This window comes from Balearica regulorum, chromosome 9 (genome assembly GCF_011004875.1).
Source record: "Balearica regulorum gibbericeps isolate bBalReg1 chromosome 9, bBalReg1.pri, whole genome shotgun sequence".
In the NCBI taxonomy this organism is placed as follows: Eukaryota; Metazoa; Chordata; class Aves; order Gruiformes; family Gruidae; genus Balearica; species Balearica regulorum.
This window is the reverse complement of record NC_046192.1, coordinates 782814-799212: the sequence shown is the minus strand read 5'-3', so window position 1 is coordinate 799212 and position 16399 is coordinate 782814. Positions and strand designations below refer to the sequence as shown.

Genomic DNA, 16399 nt, shown 5'->3' with positions numbered 1-16399 from the left:
GTGGGACAGTTTATTGCTGGTATCAGCCATCAGACATGCTGACGCAGTGGAGATATTACATCATAAAGATGAGGAGTATGGTGTACCTCTCGCTGTTCACGACTCCTAGCGAAGGATCTTTCCTTTTGAGGGCCGATGCTAATTACTAGAGGTTATTTTTCTGTTTGCTTTGCTGGTTAAAAAAGGAAAAGGTCTGCTCTTCCCCGCCCCGGGAGCTAACGAAACGCACGCGGCCGTCCTGCCTGACCGAGTTTTCCGGGCTGAGGGTGGTCAGCTCTGCACCTAGCCGCGAGTTTCCGTGAGGACGTGTTTCCAGCACGGCCTCCGGAGAGGTGCGGTGGAATCGTGAGATTGTTTCAAATCAAATACTTAATCTATGGTGATACCACTAGTAATAAAGCCTTGGGGGGGGGGGGGGGGGGGGAAGGAAAAAAAAAAGTTGTATACAATACCACTGGACGGAAGGGGAAAATAAAACCTGACACGGCATCAACATTAGTTTTCGGGACGCAGTTACGCTCCTACGTTAATCCAGTGTGGCAGGTCAATGAGGTACAGGTCTCGCTCACTGGCTACTGAATTAAGGCTGGCTCATGAGGTATCGCGAATAAATTCCTCTCAAAAAAGAGGCAGAAAGAACAAGAGGGCTGGCTGTATTTCAGGTTTGTGTGAGTGTGCTTTTCCTCCCCCTTCCCTCCAGTAACCTGCTTTTCATCTGTCCGCCTGCTTTCCCGGTGCTCTTACGACGACAGCAACGACAAACGCGCATCGTCTTGTAAACATAACTATGGAAACTTCATATACCACCCGCGGAGTGACGCAACGTAGCGAAGACACAAGGCAACAGCATCGCACTTTAAATGAGAGGACCCTAGAAACAGGGGTTTGGGTATTTCCCCCCCCCCCCCAGTGGATGCAATAAATCAAAATGTTCATAGAAAAGCTGTCTCGGTATCAAGAGGTGTCTTTATGTCAGTCCTGACGTACCTGCAGCATCTATAAAGCTCAACAGAGCAAAGCGGGGAAGGAAAATTGGCAAGAGCTGTGTTCTACTTTCCTTCGTTGCAAAACACAAGAGGGTCAGTGTAACAGGGGAAAAAAGACCTTTTTTCTTTTGAAACAGGTGCCAAAATCAACAGAAGTGTTTTGGGGTTTGGGTTTGGGTTTTTTTTTCCCCTCTGTACTGTTTATTCAGATTGTTTTTACATCAGAACACAAGCTTATCTGGAAGTTTCTCACTGCCCTTCCAGCAGTCTGCACCAGGAGCTCCAGCACACCGCTCCGGGAAGTAGCACACAGCCCTGCACAGAGCAGCCGTGACCCCCTCAGGGACCACAGCCAGCCAAGGTCACCAGCCCCGGTGCCTTCTGCTGCTGGGGGCGCTGCTGGGGGGCTTGCTTTTTTGCCCTCCGCAGGCAGAACCACCTTTCCCCACACCACCTTTTATCGTAGGCGGGTAAGCCCCACAATACCCTTCCCTCGACTTCTGCATCCACTATAACTCAGAGGAAGAAAAAAAAACCACCCAGGAAGACTTTTGTTTTCCTGCTCCCGATTTCCTTCTCTTCCTTCCTGCCAGCAAGGATTCACATTCATAGTCTGAAAGGCAGCTTAGGGAAGTCAAGAACATGCAAATGTGCCCTCATTAAGAGAGAGACAAGAAGTCATTAGAAAACATTCCTGCTGAATGGCCTTCTTCAACAGCAGTGCTGCACAGCAAATGCTACTCCAACCCCCCACCACGGGAACGCACACATGCCCCACAGGCACAGACAAGCAACAAAAATCAGGCCTTCATCTTATTTCAGGAATAAATCTGACCTTCTATCTTCACAGTAATGTACTTAAAGGATCTTCAGAGAAATGAAGCAGCCAGAAAAGGTAACGCTCTCTCTCGATATTACTATGAAACACTGCAGGACGATGCCTTTGCTATTTAAAGATTTTTTTCTCCCCAAAAGCCAAACTTTTTCTAGAAGGAGGTGAAAAGTCCTAACAGTTTGCTTCCGTCAAGGTTCACGTGAATGGGGGCGAGATCAAGTAAAACGATGGCAGTGCAAAGGTAGCCAGAAGAAATTCCCCGAAGGAGATGATTTGATCTTACCTCTCCCCCATCCCTGCCCTGTCAAAACTAAGCGCAGTACTTTGAGGAGAAGGACACTGGAAACAGGTAACCAGCTTTCCTGCTCCTTTCTGTCCCACAAAGCTGCACAACAAACGGACTTCACCCTGAACAGCGGAGCCTACTTCTTTCCGCAGGCTACATCAGAGAAAATCCCTCCTTCTCTACCACCACAAGCTCCAGGCCTAAACTATTTCGATGACGGCGAGGCACCGTGCTGAAGACACAAGTATTTCATTCTCCTGCAGTGCCTTTCGTGGTTTCAGACTCCCATGAACTAGCGGAGACCACAGCTACTGGCTGCCCTAGCACTTCCGAGTGACACCGGTTTCAGTGCTGTGCAAGTGTAACATAAATAAAAACCCTGTGGCAAATTCCCTCCCTCCCAAAGTCATTTTGTTACGAAAGAACAGGAATTACAACTGGCCACCGGAGAATTAAATATCATACCAGAAAAAGGAGGGTAGTTTAAAAAAAAAAAAAAAAAAATCAAAGATAATATTGCGACGCGAAGGAAGGAATATATTAAAATCTTCTTGCCTCAGAGGATGTTATTCCCCTCTGTTCCTTACTTCTTTTTCTTTCTTTCCTGAACGCAACGTGGACAAAACCTACAGGGAAAAAGAGGCAGTAATTAGTTCCTGAAGTTAACACACAGCCCAAGAGCTCTTTTTATGATTTGGAAATGAGTGGGTGGGAGACAATTTAAGCCAATTTAAGTAAGTGCAACAATGTTCCCGCCACACAGGAAGCCTGGGGAAAGACGGAAGGAACTAAACCGACTCTGGCAGGCAGAGGGGACAGCACCAGAGAGCTGCCAGGGCTCCTCAGCCCCTCACGGCTGCGATTCACCTGATTTCAGTCACCGAGAAGTTACTCCAAGTAACTTCTCCAAGTTCGTTGCACAAGCTTCCTCTACGGGCAAAAGAAAAGATACGTTCCTCCAGTTCCCTCCTTCCTCTCCCTCCAAAGATGGCAACTCACTTTCATTTAAGCCTGTTTCCTCTAGGCATCTTGTTAATTAGACGAGAGCAGTCCATTAAACAGAAACTAAGCACAGAACAAGCCCACAATTCTTTCCAAGATGAGCACACATATAAGCAAAACCTAGAGCAGTCTTCAAAAACTTTGCTTCCAGAAGTGAAAAAAAATAAACTTTAACCACAGCCACAACTATGCGCCGATACAGCGAACCTGAGATGTAACACGTACGCGTTTACACGAGCCTCAGATCAAAACCTGCCGTTTCTCATGCAGTTTTGCCTATGCCCGGGTCCTTTTTTTTGCTCCCACCAGAATCTGGAGCAGCTGAGACTGCTGTGGAATTAGCCCCTAGGAAGAAGGTTCCCCTTGTACCTTCTACCTTCAGGCGAGCACAATCTCAAACCCCAGAGGATACAAACTCTCTGATGACAAGAGCAAAGCTCCTCTGTCAGGAAGGGTCACAACGGGGTTTTAATGCTGCGATTCTTGAGGCAAATTGGAGCCTGATAAAAGTCACAAAGCTGCATGTTGTCACACTTACCATTTCCCTTTTGGTTTGGTGGTGAGGTCCACACAGGCAAAGTGGAACCATTCAATTGGGCACTGCAAAACAGAAAGGGAAAATAAAACGCAGAAAAGATGCTTAGCGTTTCACAGCTGCTACTTTCATTTTGTACGCTCAAACTGAACAAGTACCCTCCCTCAGATTTCAGTGTTCGTGATGTAGCGAACGGCGGAAAATAAATGATCTCAAGTGCTTACGTCTGGGTTGTCGCAGCCAATCATTTCCCCGTAGGACACCTGGTGACACAAGCAGTAGGTAGGTTCGTTGGGGTCCACTGGCATGTCTAGGACATCCGACGGGTGCACCGACAGGATGGTGTCAGCAAACTCCGATCTGCGGGCAAGGACACATTGAGGACGAAATACTTTTCAGTTGTAGGCAACATCATGTTTCCAAGATCTAAATTCCACGTGGGAAGATTCATTTTTAACAGTGTCTTCCCTAAAACACGCTGACCCTACCTTAGAGTTAGATTACATTGGCACGTATTGGCCGACGATTAAGATCGTAAGATAGGTCGGATCCAACACAGAACATGAGCTTGACTATAAGAGAGAATGATTGACTATTAAGAGAATGATTTGTAGATGCCATGACTAGAGTAACAAAGCTAACGTACAGATCACTTCTATTTGCAGACAGAGAATATGATCCCCCCTCCAATTAGTTTTAATATATATATTCTCTTCTCCTTGCCAGCTGTGAGTGAACCCCCTTGCTCTGACAGGAACGTATTAAGTTTACATGTCAGTAACACGCAGTGGAAACTATTTTTTTTATTTTTTTTTCCTTTTCTGCCCCTCCATTTAGCCAAATGAAAAATTAGAATTATCAGGGCCCCTCTAATATAAATCATATGATAGGGAGAGGACATGCTTTTTTCCTTGCTTCATAAAACCAGACTAGATTATTCAAGATTTACGATATGATTATTCGAAAACAACCCCCAGTATTCTCCAAGATTCCTAGAACAACAATACAACATCAATTTTTTGTCCTGATGGGCAAGTGTTTCTTTTCACAATCAAAACCACAAACGACTTAAAAATAGCCGCATGACAAAAATCGAAGCTATTTCCTCCCAGCTTGCCAACAGCAACAGAGGCTGATCTTGTCCTTCCAGTCCAAGGGCATTCCAAGCATGCCAACCAAGGAGCTAATTAACAAAGCTCATTTGTCCTAAGCAGGACACTAATGAAACGGAGTAAGACCAGAACACTCTCGCACCGCTCACCATCCAGACATAAATAGGGTAACACGAGCTCGCGGAAAAATCATGAAGTGTCAAGCCAAAGTCACCAGAGCTGTGGCCGGCTATGCCTTACCCTCCTTTGAGCTTCTTTTTCTTTGGTGTATCTTCTTCAGATGCTCGCCGGCCTCGACCACGAGAGCCTCTTTTGTCTTTCTGACTCCGTCCCTCTGGAAAGGAACAAACGCCATCGTTTCAATTTATTTGAATACCAGAAAAATCTCCAGATGTTTTTTTTTTTCCTTTTGATGCGTTTCTTTTTTCAAAATCCTTCTTTGGTACATAATTGAATACGAATGCTGATTCTCAAATCTGAAATCTGAAAATTTTTGTGCCACAAACATGCCAAAGTGGCAACTGGTACGACTGAGCACCAAACTCTTTACGTTCACAGTTTTGGCAATTAAATCATTGCAGTGCAATGCTAGCCCGTATTGTTGCCCAAGATAATTTGATTAGATATGCTGTAATTTTTTTTTTTTTTTAAAATCTCAGTATATTTTTAAACACTCAGCCAGTGAACTTGTTACTCAATAACTTTTATCTCCACATCCCTGATCTCACCCCTTTTTTCATAGTTCAAAGGTATAAAGCTGCACTGCCGTTAACCATGCTCCAATTTCACTGTAATCATCTGAGGTTTCCAGTATACATTACAGAAACCGGTACCTTCCTTTACCTCCTAATTTTTCCTGCTGTTCTCAGCTTGATTAATATTCTAATGCTGGTAGAGGAAGGAAAATAGACAAGTCTCTCCTCAAAAAGATCTTTGAACGTTCTCAGTAACAGATCAAGCCAGAAACTAAAACTGTGACACTCAAGAGCTGCGAGAACATCAGCTCGGTTTTGCCAGTTAGCTCCCCAGTAGCCTCCTTACACCCAGTAGCCGTGGGCCACCTCGGGGGGTGATCTGGCAAGCAGAGACAGTGAGTTAGATCCTAGATTTTTCTGTTTGTTGCCCACCAGAACACTGTAAATATTTGAAGAGCATTAAAAACCAGTAGAGAAGTACACTATGGTGTACTTTTTTTCTTCCGGAAAGAGCAGCCCACTTTATACCTCTGCCTTGCTGGTCAGATACGTTTGGCTGTCAAAATGTATAAAATTTACGCACTTTTCAGGCTTCGAGATCCAGGGTTTTCAAAGTCACTGCCTTCCAGTTTATCTTTCAGATCGGCTTCGAACCGCGCCAAGTCTGCATCCAGCCGGCGGATATGCTTATCCACCTGCACAGAAGAGGAAACCACAAACTGAATTAAAAAAAAGAGTTTAAAATCCCCAAATGAAAACAGGAAGGTCTAACAACGCAGCCGTTATCGGCATGAACAGGAGTATCTTAATTCAGAGCAAGGCATGAAAGGGGTACCAGACTGGAAAAAGGGAAATGGTACATACAAAGGGAATTAAGGTGCAGAGAAAAAGCCAAAAAAATAGGCAAAAGCAAGGGCACCCAATCCCTCTACAGAGAGAAAGGAAGGAAAAGGGAGGGAGGAGGCGGCGTAAAGGGGAGTCAAAGCAACTCAGACTAATGATTTGCGGAACAAAACAAGACGATGCGAGATATTAGAGAGAATTGTCTTCTCCCTGCCATTTTCTAAATACATTATTCAAGTATTATCCATGAAACGTGTTGAATAGATCCGTCTATTTTTTCTGGCATTTCACGGGCATGCTATTCAAAGAAATTTAGTAGTAAATACGGGTGTCTGCTGACTATCTCCAATATTAAATCAATAGAGGTTAAGGAAGGGCCTTGTACTGCCTTGGCTGAAATAGCGTGGCTTACAGAGCAGAGATGTAGCAAAGGTATTTTAAGCCACCCCCCCCCAAACTGTGTCGCTGCAAATCCTCAAATTAGCAGCTATCTAGAATGCTTTTCAATCCCTCTGAAATAATTTACTTTTCTGCAGTGTGTGATGGCAATAAAACGTGCTGCAGATGGAGCAGAACCCGAAGCATCTCTAGAAGCTGGACAAAACACACTAAGTACAGTCAAAAGGATTCCCCCCACCCAAGCTTCATCTATGGGATAAAATACACGAAGAGAAGAATTATTCAAGGGACAGCTCCACGGACACAGGAGTAGGGGCAGAAGAACAGAAAAGCGGAAAGCCGCATCTTAAGAAACGCAATTTTCCCATCAGAGCCATCGAGGAAAGTCTGGCGTCTGAGACACAACCAGAACGGTGGAGCCGACAGGTCTGCTTTCCTTTACCGCTCGGAAACCAAGGTAACTGAAAAGATTTCCCTCAATTCCTCCACAACATAGTACCAAAGTTGACTTCAAAAAAAATGTTGTTTATGACTAAGACCAGCCCTAAATAAATTATCGGGTGACAGGGGAGCTGCCGGGGAGGAGAACTGGGGTAAATTTGCCGGCATTATTACCCAGCAGAGGAATACTAGCGATCAAGCAATGTCCAAGTGGGACGCACTCATTTAAGCCAGCTTGACACAATACGTGGTAACGCAAGAGGAGGCTTTTGGGGGAGGGCATCAGTAAGAAAAACAAGCCCGAGAACTAGTCATTTGTTTTAGTAAGATATTTAACCCAAAACGCAAATGCGTCAGGGAAAACAGACGCCGTGGAAGCGTCTTCCACGCCCACCAGCAGCCCCATTCCAGAGCGGGAGCGTTTTTAACAAGGCTCGCTGGTTGTGATCCTCACCATCTCGTACGTCTGCATGGCCAGCTGGACTTTATCATCGCTGTACTCTTTACATTTGCTGTAGGCACTCTGGATTTTCTTCAGGTGTTCCACTCGCTCCTCGGGCAACATGTTCTTCACCGATTCAATGTATTCTGCCGCGAGACCGTCAATTTCCGCTTTCTTATCTGAAAAGCAGAGGCACGGTACGCACACGTGAGAAAGCTGTCTTCCAAAGGAAGTATTTTTTCCTTCTCTAGTGTATTTAGAAGACCCCTCCTGACAGTTTTCTGACTTCCCCTGATCCCTTAATGTATTTACCTTTTTTTAAAAAATGAAGTTAAAGTTACTCGCCCTTCAGCACTTGCGGTGCGATTTCTAAGTGTTTTAGCGTTACTTTGAAGGAGAGGCTGACAGTTAAGAGCAGAAACGGAACCCACGCGTTCACAAACTCCAGCCTCTCTCCCCGCGGGCAGAACATCCTTCTTCCCTCACCGCCGTTCACCATTTCTCACAGAAAAAAAAGAGACAAACGCCACGTAGTAGCGCTTGGGGGAGGAAAGGAAGAAGCGGCAGAGGGGAGGCACGTGCTGTACGGCCGAGGCTCTGCAGGGCCCTTCCGGCCGAGGTTCTCCGTCAGCCCTCGCTCACCGCGACACCTGAACGCACCTTCTGTTCTCTGATCCAGCTCCCGCATCAGCTGGAAGTTCCTCTGCAGCTCACAGGGCAGGTTTTCGATACCTGGAACGTAAAAGCCGAGAAACGTTACAGCCTGCTCTCCTCACGGCAGGCCACCCCGCCTTTTTTTGACGCGCGGCGCTGAGGCAACTCGGTGACCTCACGGGGCCCGCCGCTTGGGTCACAGGCGGCTGCGCTGTGCGGAAGCGGGGTGCGGGCCCCGTCCCTGAGAAGGGGCTCTCCGGGCACGAAGCCTTCGTGAGAGCAGCCCGCGCTGCCTGACGTACCGTAAACCACCCGCTTACATCAGGAGAGCCAGTGACGCGCAGCAGGCAGGCCCTGGCGGGACTGACGTCGAGCCAGCGGCCGGTGACGCAGGGCGCGGGAGGAACCGGGCGGCGGGACGGAGCGCAGGGCCCCGCGGCGGGGGAGGAAGGGGCCGGCTGCCGCAGAGCGAGAGGAGCCGCAGGGGACCCCCCGCAGCCGGCCATCGCCTCCCCGGCCCGCTTCCCGGCGCGCAGCGATGACGCACCGCGGCGGCTGATGACGCAGCGCGACTCCACCCACGCCGCCCAGCCCAGCCCAGTCCGTGGCGCAGTTCTAATTCCCGCGCCGCCGCCGCCGCAGCCACCACCGCCCCGGCCGCCGCGGTTCCCCCCCTCCCCCGCTCCCTGTCCCCCGCGTTGCGCGGAGCCCCGCGCTCACTGTCCAGGTAGTGCTCCAGGTACATGGCGGTCGCCATCTTGCGGCCCGCGCCCCGCCGCCGCCGCCGCTTCCCGCCGCCTGCCGGGCCCGCATGACAAGGGCCGCGGCCGCCGCCTCATCGCATATTCATAACCCGCCCCGCGCCCATTGGTCGCCGGGGACGCTTCTGCTGCATATTCATGAGGGGCGGGGCGGGCGGAGGGGGGCGGTGTTTCCCGCCCCGTCCCGCCGCCTCCCTGGAGGACTCGGGCGGCTCTGTGTCCTCCCGCCGCCTAGAGCGGCTCCGCGGCGCTCGCCGGGATTGGCCGGGCCGTGGCAGAAGGGGCGGGGCGGGCGGAGCGCGCGCGCTATGGCGGGCCGGCGCGGGGCACTGATCGTGCTGGAGGGGGTGGACCGGGCCGGGAAGAGCACGCAGGGCCGGCGGCTGGTGGAGGCTCTGCGGGCTGCCGGCCACCGCGCCGACCTCCTCCGCTTCCCGGGTACGGGGCCTGCCGCGCCCGGAGGGAACGGGGGCGGGCGGGCGGGGGGAGGAGAGGGAGTCCCGCTAGGCCTGGCCGCGGGGCGACGACCGTGGGCTCCGGTGGGACATCCGGGCCCTGACCGGCCCCACCCGGGACAGACCGGCCCCTAACCTCGGACAGACCGACCCCCACCCGTGACAGACCGACCCCCCCCACCCCCGGACAGACCGACCCCCACCCGTGACAGACCGACCCCCCCCACCCCCGGACAGACCACTTCCCACCCGTGACAGCGTGACCCCCCCACCCGTGACAGACCGCCCCCTAACCTCAGACAGACTGAACCCCCCCCACCCCCTGACAGACCGACCCCCCCCACCCGTGACAGTCCCCGGACAGACCGACGTTCCCCGGGACGGACAGACGGACGGACGGACAGACACCCCTTTGGCCAGAGCGGCTCCGGGCAGCGCTCGTTCCTTCTCCCCCTCCTTCCCACAGAGAGAACGACGGAGATCGGGCGGCTGATCAGCTCCTACCTGGGGAAGGAGAAGAACCTGGAGGACCACACCGTTCACCTGCTCTTCTCCGCCAACCGCTGGGAACACGTGTAAAGATCACGTTTGCGAAGCCGTAACAGAAAAACGCGCGGCGTTGAATCCTCCCCGGGGTTTTAGCTCGCAGCGGGTACAGCAGGAGCAAGGGCGGGATCCTGTTTAGCGAGGGAAACGCGGCTGGAAGCAACGTCTCCAGGACTCTTACACCTTCGGGTTTAATCGTCCTAGATCAAATCCCATGGTTTGTTTTTTGAAATCAGCAGGTGCGATGTTTCCAGTCCCTGTGCCGCGCTGGATTCAAGAATTGGGGTGCTGAGAGCGTACCAGCCTAGATTGCAAATGTATTTTCTTTCCTTAACGAAGAGACCTTGCTTTGCCAAGGAATTGTCCCCATGAGCGACAGGGTGGTTTGGAATCCTGCCCAAACTTCCCCCCCTAGCTGAAGGCTGCAGCGGCCGTCCTTGCTTTTGGCCCCTGAGTCTTCGCGCGTGGAGCTGGGGAAATCGGTGTCGGCTGTTGTTTTCACCTGGAATTCTATATTGCAAAATGTTTACATTTAAAAAAACCCCAAACCTTTGCTGATTCTGCTGTAGTGGCGGTGCCAAGCAAACTGGGAAAGTGTAAGGTGAGCTGTAATAATTCATTGTCGTGAATAAAGGACGTTTTTCTCTGACCGAGACAGAGCGTGTCACAAATCTGCTTCACCACGTAGGAAGGGAAGAGGACTGAGCCGTTCGTGTCCGAACGCAGTTTGTGTGTGAGCCCCCGCTGCCAAGAGCAGCGCCCGGCACTGCGGCACCCTGAACTTGGGTGTCTTCAAAGGGTATTCGCTCCGTGTCCGTTAGAGGACGGAACGCAAATAGCTATTTAACCGCGACCAGGGTCACAGATAACCCTCCAGAGAAGCGCTGGCCTCGTGAGCTCTTTTAGATGATCTTTCATTTGTATCGCTATAAAGGAGCGTAACTTACTTTTTTTTTTTTTTCCCCTCCCATGTGGCTTTCAGACCGTTGATGAAAGAGAAACTGCATCAAGGGATCACGCTTGTGGTTGACAGATACGCCTTTTCTGGAGTGGCCTTCACGAGTGCCAAGGAGGTGAGTGGGAGCCGGAGCAGCCCCTGCCCCTCTGGGTTTGGGGAAGCAGCTCCAGTTAAAAGCCCGGTACAGACGTAACAATCCTAAACCACAGAATTCATCAATGAAAGTTCTCCTACTGTGCTTCAGACTAAAAATGTGGATCCTTTATTTGTTTTATCCAAGGGGTCAGGGAAGAAATGCTAGCTTTTGTTTTCTTATAACTCCAATAGACTTTAAACAAACAAATGTTTAAACAGCTTAGTAGCAGTGCGCTAACTAAACGCGAGGAAAGCAACAAACTTTCACATCAAAGCATTACCTAATTATTTTGGATTCGTGGCCTGTGAAAGGAGCAGGATTACCTTAACGGTTATAGGAACAAAGAGTATCAGCCAAAATACGCGTCCGGTGTTGTTAACAGTAGATCTTGTAGCACCAGCTTTGACAGCAAAATTCTGAACGCGTTGCACTCGGATGTTTTGATACTGACGTATTTCTGAAGCAACTTGGAAGACGTCAGGTATGGTTTGGTGGGATGAACCATTACATTCACAAGAAGAAGTGGCCCAGGCTCTTCCTCTGGGAAATGAGGATCAAAATGGAGGGGTGGAAGTTTCGGCTCAGGTATTGACGTGGTCGGTTTGCCCGGGTCTACCCCCTCCCCAGAAAGAGCAGAGAAAGGCATTTGTTAACTCTTTGTAAATCTGGACAGACTCCAGGCTGCGGGGAAGCCGGCTTGTTTGACTCTGGAGAATGATTATGCGAGTTTATTTGAGATTCTCCACGTTTGCTCTGGCTGCTGACCCATAAATTTGCCAAGAAGAACAGAGCCACTTAGGCTGGAAGGGACCTGTGGAAGTCACGAAGCCCAACCTCCTTGTTTAACGTCAAGCAAGCTGCTTGGGGCCACATCCAGCCAAGGTCTGAGTATCTCCAGGGACGCACATCCACAGCCTTTCTGTGCTCTTCTTTCAGTGTTTGCTCACCCTCATGGTACAAATTATTTGCTTCGTTTAGCCTGAATATTTCATGTTCCCACTTGTGCCTTTCTCTGCTTTGAAGACAAGTCAGCTCTGTCAGCCGCCCTTTGGGTCATTCCGCGGTAAGATCCTCCTGAGTCTTGTGCTCGTTCCCGTGTTCCGAGGAGGTTGTCCTGGAAGATCAGCCAGCTCTCCCGGGCCTCTCTGCCTTCTCTGTGACTTTCCCAGGACATCCTGCTAAGAGGTCCCTAACAGAAGACTGCTCTCCTGAAGACCACGCCAGCAATTCTGTTTGTCTTGCTTGACTCCTCTCCGGATTTTAAACCACCATCTCGTGTTTGCTGCAGCCAAGACTGCCCTTGACCTTCGCATCTTCCACCAGTTCTTTCTTCCCTGGGAGTAACGAACGCAGCAGTGCACCTCCCCTCGCTGGCTTATCGATCACCGTGTCAAGAATGTCTTCAGTGTGCTCCAGAAACCTGGTGGAGATCTTCCATGAGTCCCTCTCTGGGTTCCTGCCGAAGCCTTCCCCGATTTCCTGGGAGGATTGAGGAGATCGTGCCCCCGCCCCGTGCCCTGCACCCTCATCTCCAGAGCCCCGCGGTCGCCCTTGAGACATTTAAGCTCACCCTGATAGTATCGCTGGTGGATGAGCGGTCGGTGGGTGAGCCTCAGTGGTCTCTTCACAACATTGTGGATTCACATGCCCTGATGGAAGTCTTCAAATCTGTCAGCAAGATCCGAAAGTTGGAAAGCTTTGTCTCTTGTGTCTGGGCTGAAATTCCCAGGTAGGCTGAGAAAGCGTAGGGTAGGACTCTCCATGGTGCCCAGAACGATCCATGCTAAACCTGCGTGGGGGTTGTATTTGGGAGCCGCTTTCTTTTGGACTGAGCACTGGAGACTCAGAATGTGACTCGCTGTTTAGCTCTGATGGGCTTTGCAGAAGAGACGTTAAAATCTTTAGCTGTCTCTGACTTCAGTGAGCGTGAGAGGTGCACAGCACCTAGCTAAATCCACCCCCCACAATGACCAGGGCTGAATTCCCACGCGATAAGCTGGGATATCTCCTTTCCAGCTTGTAGGTCTGTGCTTAGTGTTTTGGACTGCATCTGTTCTGTGGCTGTTTCTTCCCCCTCTCCAGCTAAGTGGCTTCTTTCCCTTCGTCACATTCCTTTCTTTCACCTCAAACTCTTTTTGTCTTTGTTTGGGACAGAACTTCTGCCTGGACTGGTGCAAACAGCCTGACATCGGACTCCCAAAGCCAGATCTGATTCTGTTCCTTCAGTTAAGCCCGGAGGAAGCAGCGGAACGAGGGAACTTTGGAAATGAACGTTATGAGACCAGCTCCTTCCAAGAGAGAGTTCTACAGTCCTTCTATCATCTGATGAAGGACAAGACGTTGAACTGGAAGGTGAGGAAATAACCCCAAGGGGCCCGTCAGGGCGGGGGTCTCTCATGAGAGCTCCTGGATTGTGCCCGTCACAGCCCCGTGCTCCCCCTTCCTGCTCCTGGTCAGGGGGACGCGCTGGGGACTAGCTAAGGGCCCTGTGGCACAGGGGACACCTCCCGGTCCAGGACACCCTGCGAGGCCCCACTGGGGCGGGGGGGAAGACGGTTGGTTGGTTTTGCGTTCTGGCAATCATTGTCTTCCTTAAAGACAAACTGACAGGCCTGGGTCAGCAGCAGTGGGACGCGCCCCTGCTCTTCCCTTGGCGTCCTGCAGCATCTGCCGAGGACACTGGAATCCTTGGAGGTTTTTTGGGGCCCTCCTGCAGCTTACGTCTCCCTTACTGATAATCACCTTGTTCTCACACGGCCAGTTTCCATTGGCATTTGCTGTCTTAATGCCACCAGAAGTCTCTCCAAATACGCGATCTTTTTTGTTCCACGCTGCTGCATCACTTTTCCTCCTTGTTCATCCCTTGGAGCTGGTTGCAGAGGGCTGCCCAGTCAGCAGCCTCATCCCCGAAGAGGAAGCGTTCCCCGTTTATCCTGTGGGATAATCCCCATTCATCCTGTGCGTAGATCGCCTAGGCTGAGGTTTTCTAGCGCAGACATCCTGTTGATCGTCTCCATCACCCTGTCAGTGCTCAGTCGTGAGATACAGGCAGCAGCTTCCGTTTATTCTGTAGCTTTCACGCAGACATAGGAGGACACAGATTATGGATAGGTCTCCACCAGAAGCTGGAGATGTCCACAGCTATCAGACTGAGATAAACATAATTCTTCACAGCCTGTTTCAGGTAAACGTGATTCTGTAAAAGTTCTTTTGTGTACTGTCAGAACCTAAAGGACCTTAATGTACAACAATCACCAAACTAGGCCTTTTATTCCAGTAAAAGTTAGGAAGGAAAAATGGCCTTTCCTACATCATGACTGGAAAAAATAGGCTGACAGAAAACATGTACCATAGCACAAAGCCCCAAAAGAATTCATTTAACAAAAATAAGTATGCTCTCGAGAGAGAGAGTATGGAATTAGTATATAGTCTGTAAACCCTGATTTTTTTCCCCAGAGATTCCGGCAGCGGAACGCGTTTCTTTTATTACCTGTCTTCTGTTATTTGTCTTCTACCCCTTGCTTGAAAGGAGTTTTCACTTAAATTATCAGCAACATGCCTGTTTAACATACGCCAGAGTGCACAACTGTGGAGCAGCTCTGATCCACCAGAGCAGGTGACGAAGAGGTGACAGGTATCCCTGAAATGAGCACGGAAACGCGGCTCGGTACCACCGGTTACACGGAGAAGTTGAGATCGGCAAGCTGCCGAGGGTATCGTGTGAGCACAAAGGTGTGGCGCTGGCTGTGCTGTAATGAGAAGGTGACCGTTTAATCGTGAAGTCTATTACTTACTGCCTGTTGTCCCAGCCTGCTCTTTCTTAGCAGCGAGGGCCGGGGTTGCGTAGATCACCGTGATAAATCTGCACCTCTGCATCTTTTCACCAAATCCTTTCTTCGCCTCGGTCGCTCCCTCAACCGCACGGGAGCGATGCTGTTCTTTAAACGTCAGGCTGAGGAACACCAGCATCTACCACCTTTACAGACCTCAGCTTTAAAAAAAAAAAAACAACAACCCACAAAACGCAACAAAGCTGAAACTGGAACATCACGTGATGGATTTTTAGATGTTCCTACTCTCATGGGTGGAGTTTATTTTGAAGAATCACTGAAGGATCAATACAGTGATGCTCCTGTGGGACTCAGTACAGGATGAAATACGTTTACCTGCCTTTAGGCCACGCAGACTGTTGGCAAACGACACCCAGCAGCAGCAGTTTCTTCTGTCGCCCTTCATCCAGCCCCACATCTACTTCTTAAACGTCTGTTCCTAGATAAAATAGATTTTTCCAATTCCACCTCAGAAATTGTGCACAGGAGGCGTAATTCGCTCCTTTCACTGCTCGTGAATAGTAACAGTATTGAGTAATGGGGGGAGCAGGTAGAACAGCAAGGCAAGCTTTTCTCATTTGGTGTCGGTAATTGAGGAATGTGTTTCTGTATTTTTTTTGTCTTGGAAACAGACAATGGATGCTTCAAAGAGCATAGAAGACTTGCACAGAGAAATCAAGTCCGTTGCAGAGGAAATCATGCAGGAGGTTCAGAATAAACCTTTGGGAGAACTCTGGAAATAAAACTTTATACAGGTTATTCTTTTAGACCTAAGGGAAAACTCACCTCCTGGCATCCTCGCTTGGTAACTCCCCTGCGTCACCTTCCAGTAACTGCAGCTTAGATCCCACGTGTTCCCCTGGCTTCAGCACGGTGCTGATGGCCTTATCTGCTCCTCTAGTCCCTGCTGTATTTTATAAACGAACGTACGATACGCATGTTACAAATTCCTTAGGAAAACCTCCCTCCCTCAAGCAGGAGCTCTTGTTCTAGCCCCAGTCCTGTGGAGCGGATGTGGAGCCCAGAGCTCCCCGTGGACACAGCACCCACAGGGAGGCAACAACCTGCCCGGTTTGGGGAACTGTCACGTTTCTGATTCTTCTGCCTCTCTAAGCAATGCATCCTCTGTGCTGAAACCAGATTGTAGAGGACTTGCTAATAAATCATTCTTTTAAACATTGCACAGGGCATTTTATTTTTTTTTTCAGTATGATCACTTTGTCTTATAGAAGGACGTATAGGAGGTGAAGGTGCTAAATCCAGGGAAGAGCGGTTTGCTAGAGCTGTGGAATGGAGAGATGAATTCAAGTCTGCTCCTCAGCTGTTCGGTGAGAATGATACAGAAACTGAACTGCTATGAGCAGGTAAGAGTCTGAAATAAATACGTTAGCTCATAGCAAGGCCCGTTTGAAGGGTGAGTGGCACATAAATTATTTCAGACTGGCCAAGATCAGAGGAAGAGTCACCTGTGACTCTTACGCAG

At 49.9% G+C, this 16399-nt stretch overlaps 2 protein-coding genes across 4 annotated transcripts; one reads left to right on the top strand and one right to left on the bottom strand.

Moving 5' to 3' along the window:
- Window positions 1–898: 898 nt before the first annotated feature.
- Window positions 899–9081, bottom strand: ING5 (inhibitor of growth family member 5). Of its 3 annotated transcripts, none has more exons than XM_075760675.1 (8): window positions 8951–9081; window positions 8237–8308; window positions 7589–7755; window positions 6035–6146; window positions 4997–5090; window positions 3869–4004; window positions 3648–3709; window positions 899–2733 (listed from the first exon to the last, which is right to left on the bottom strand). In XM_075760675.1, exons 1-8 carry the CDS (start codon window positions 8985–8987, stop codon window positions 2691–2693), a joined length of 723 nt encoding a protein of 240 aa, XP_075616790.1. In that variant the 5' UTR covers window positions 8988–9081; the 3' UTR covers window positions 899–2690. The 3 variants fall into 3 exon arrangements, with proteins under 3 accessions (XP_075616790.1, XP_075616792.1, XP_075616791.1); XM_075760677.1 differs by lacking the exon at window positions 8951–9081 and adding an exon at window positions 8533–8770; XM_075760676.1 differs by lacking the exon at window positions 899–2733 and adding an exon at window positions 2740–3454.
- A 185-nt stretch (window positions 9082–9266) lies between these two features.
- On the top strand, window positions 9267–16095 carry DTYMK (deoxythymidylate kinase). Its single transcript, XM_075760678.1, has 5 exons — window positions 9267–9429; window positions 9913–10021; window positions 10975–11065; window positions 13241–13438; window positions 15549–16095. The coding sequence occupies exons 1-5, from the start codon at window positions 9300–9302 to the stop codon at window positions 15657–15659; spliced, it is 639 nt and encodes a 212-aa protein (XP_075616793.1). The 5' UTR covers window positions 9267–9299; the 3' UTR covers window positions 15660–16095.
- Window positions 16096–16399: the final 304 nt, after the last annotated feature.

Bases quoted from the DNA above. Each gene is read 5' to 3' on its own strand.
- ING5 (XM_075760675.1), bottom strand. From the start codon at position 8,987: ATGGCGACCGCCATGTACCTGGAGCACTACCTGGACA. The intron at 6,147-7,588 runs GTGAGGATCACA...TCTTCTGTGCAG, and splicing joins CCATGCAGACGTACGAGATG to GTGGATAAGCATATCCGCCG. The intron at 3,710-3,868 runs GTAAGCACTTGA...TCTGTTTTGCAG, and splicing joins TTGGCTGCGACAACCCAGAC to TGCCCAATTGAATGGTTCCA.
- DTYMK (XM_075760678.1), top strand. From the start codon at position 9,300: ATGGCGGGCCGGCGCGGGGCACTGATCGTGCTGGAGGGGGTGGACCGG. The intron at 9,430-9,912 runs GTACGGGGCCTG...TCCTTCCCACAG, and splicing joins CGACCTCCTCCGCTTCCCGG to AGAGAACGACGGAGATCGGG. The intron at 11,066-13,240 runs GTGAGTGGGAGC...TGTTTGGGACAG, and splicing joins CCTTCACGAGTGCCAAGGAG to AACTTCTGCCTGGACTGGTG.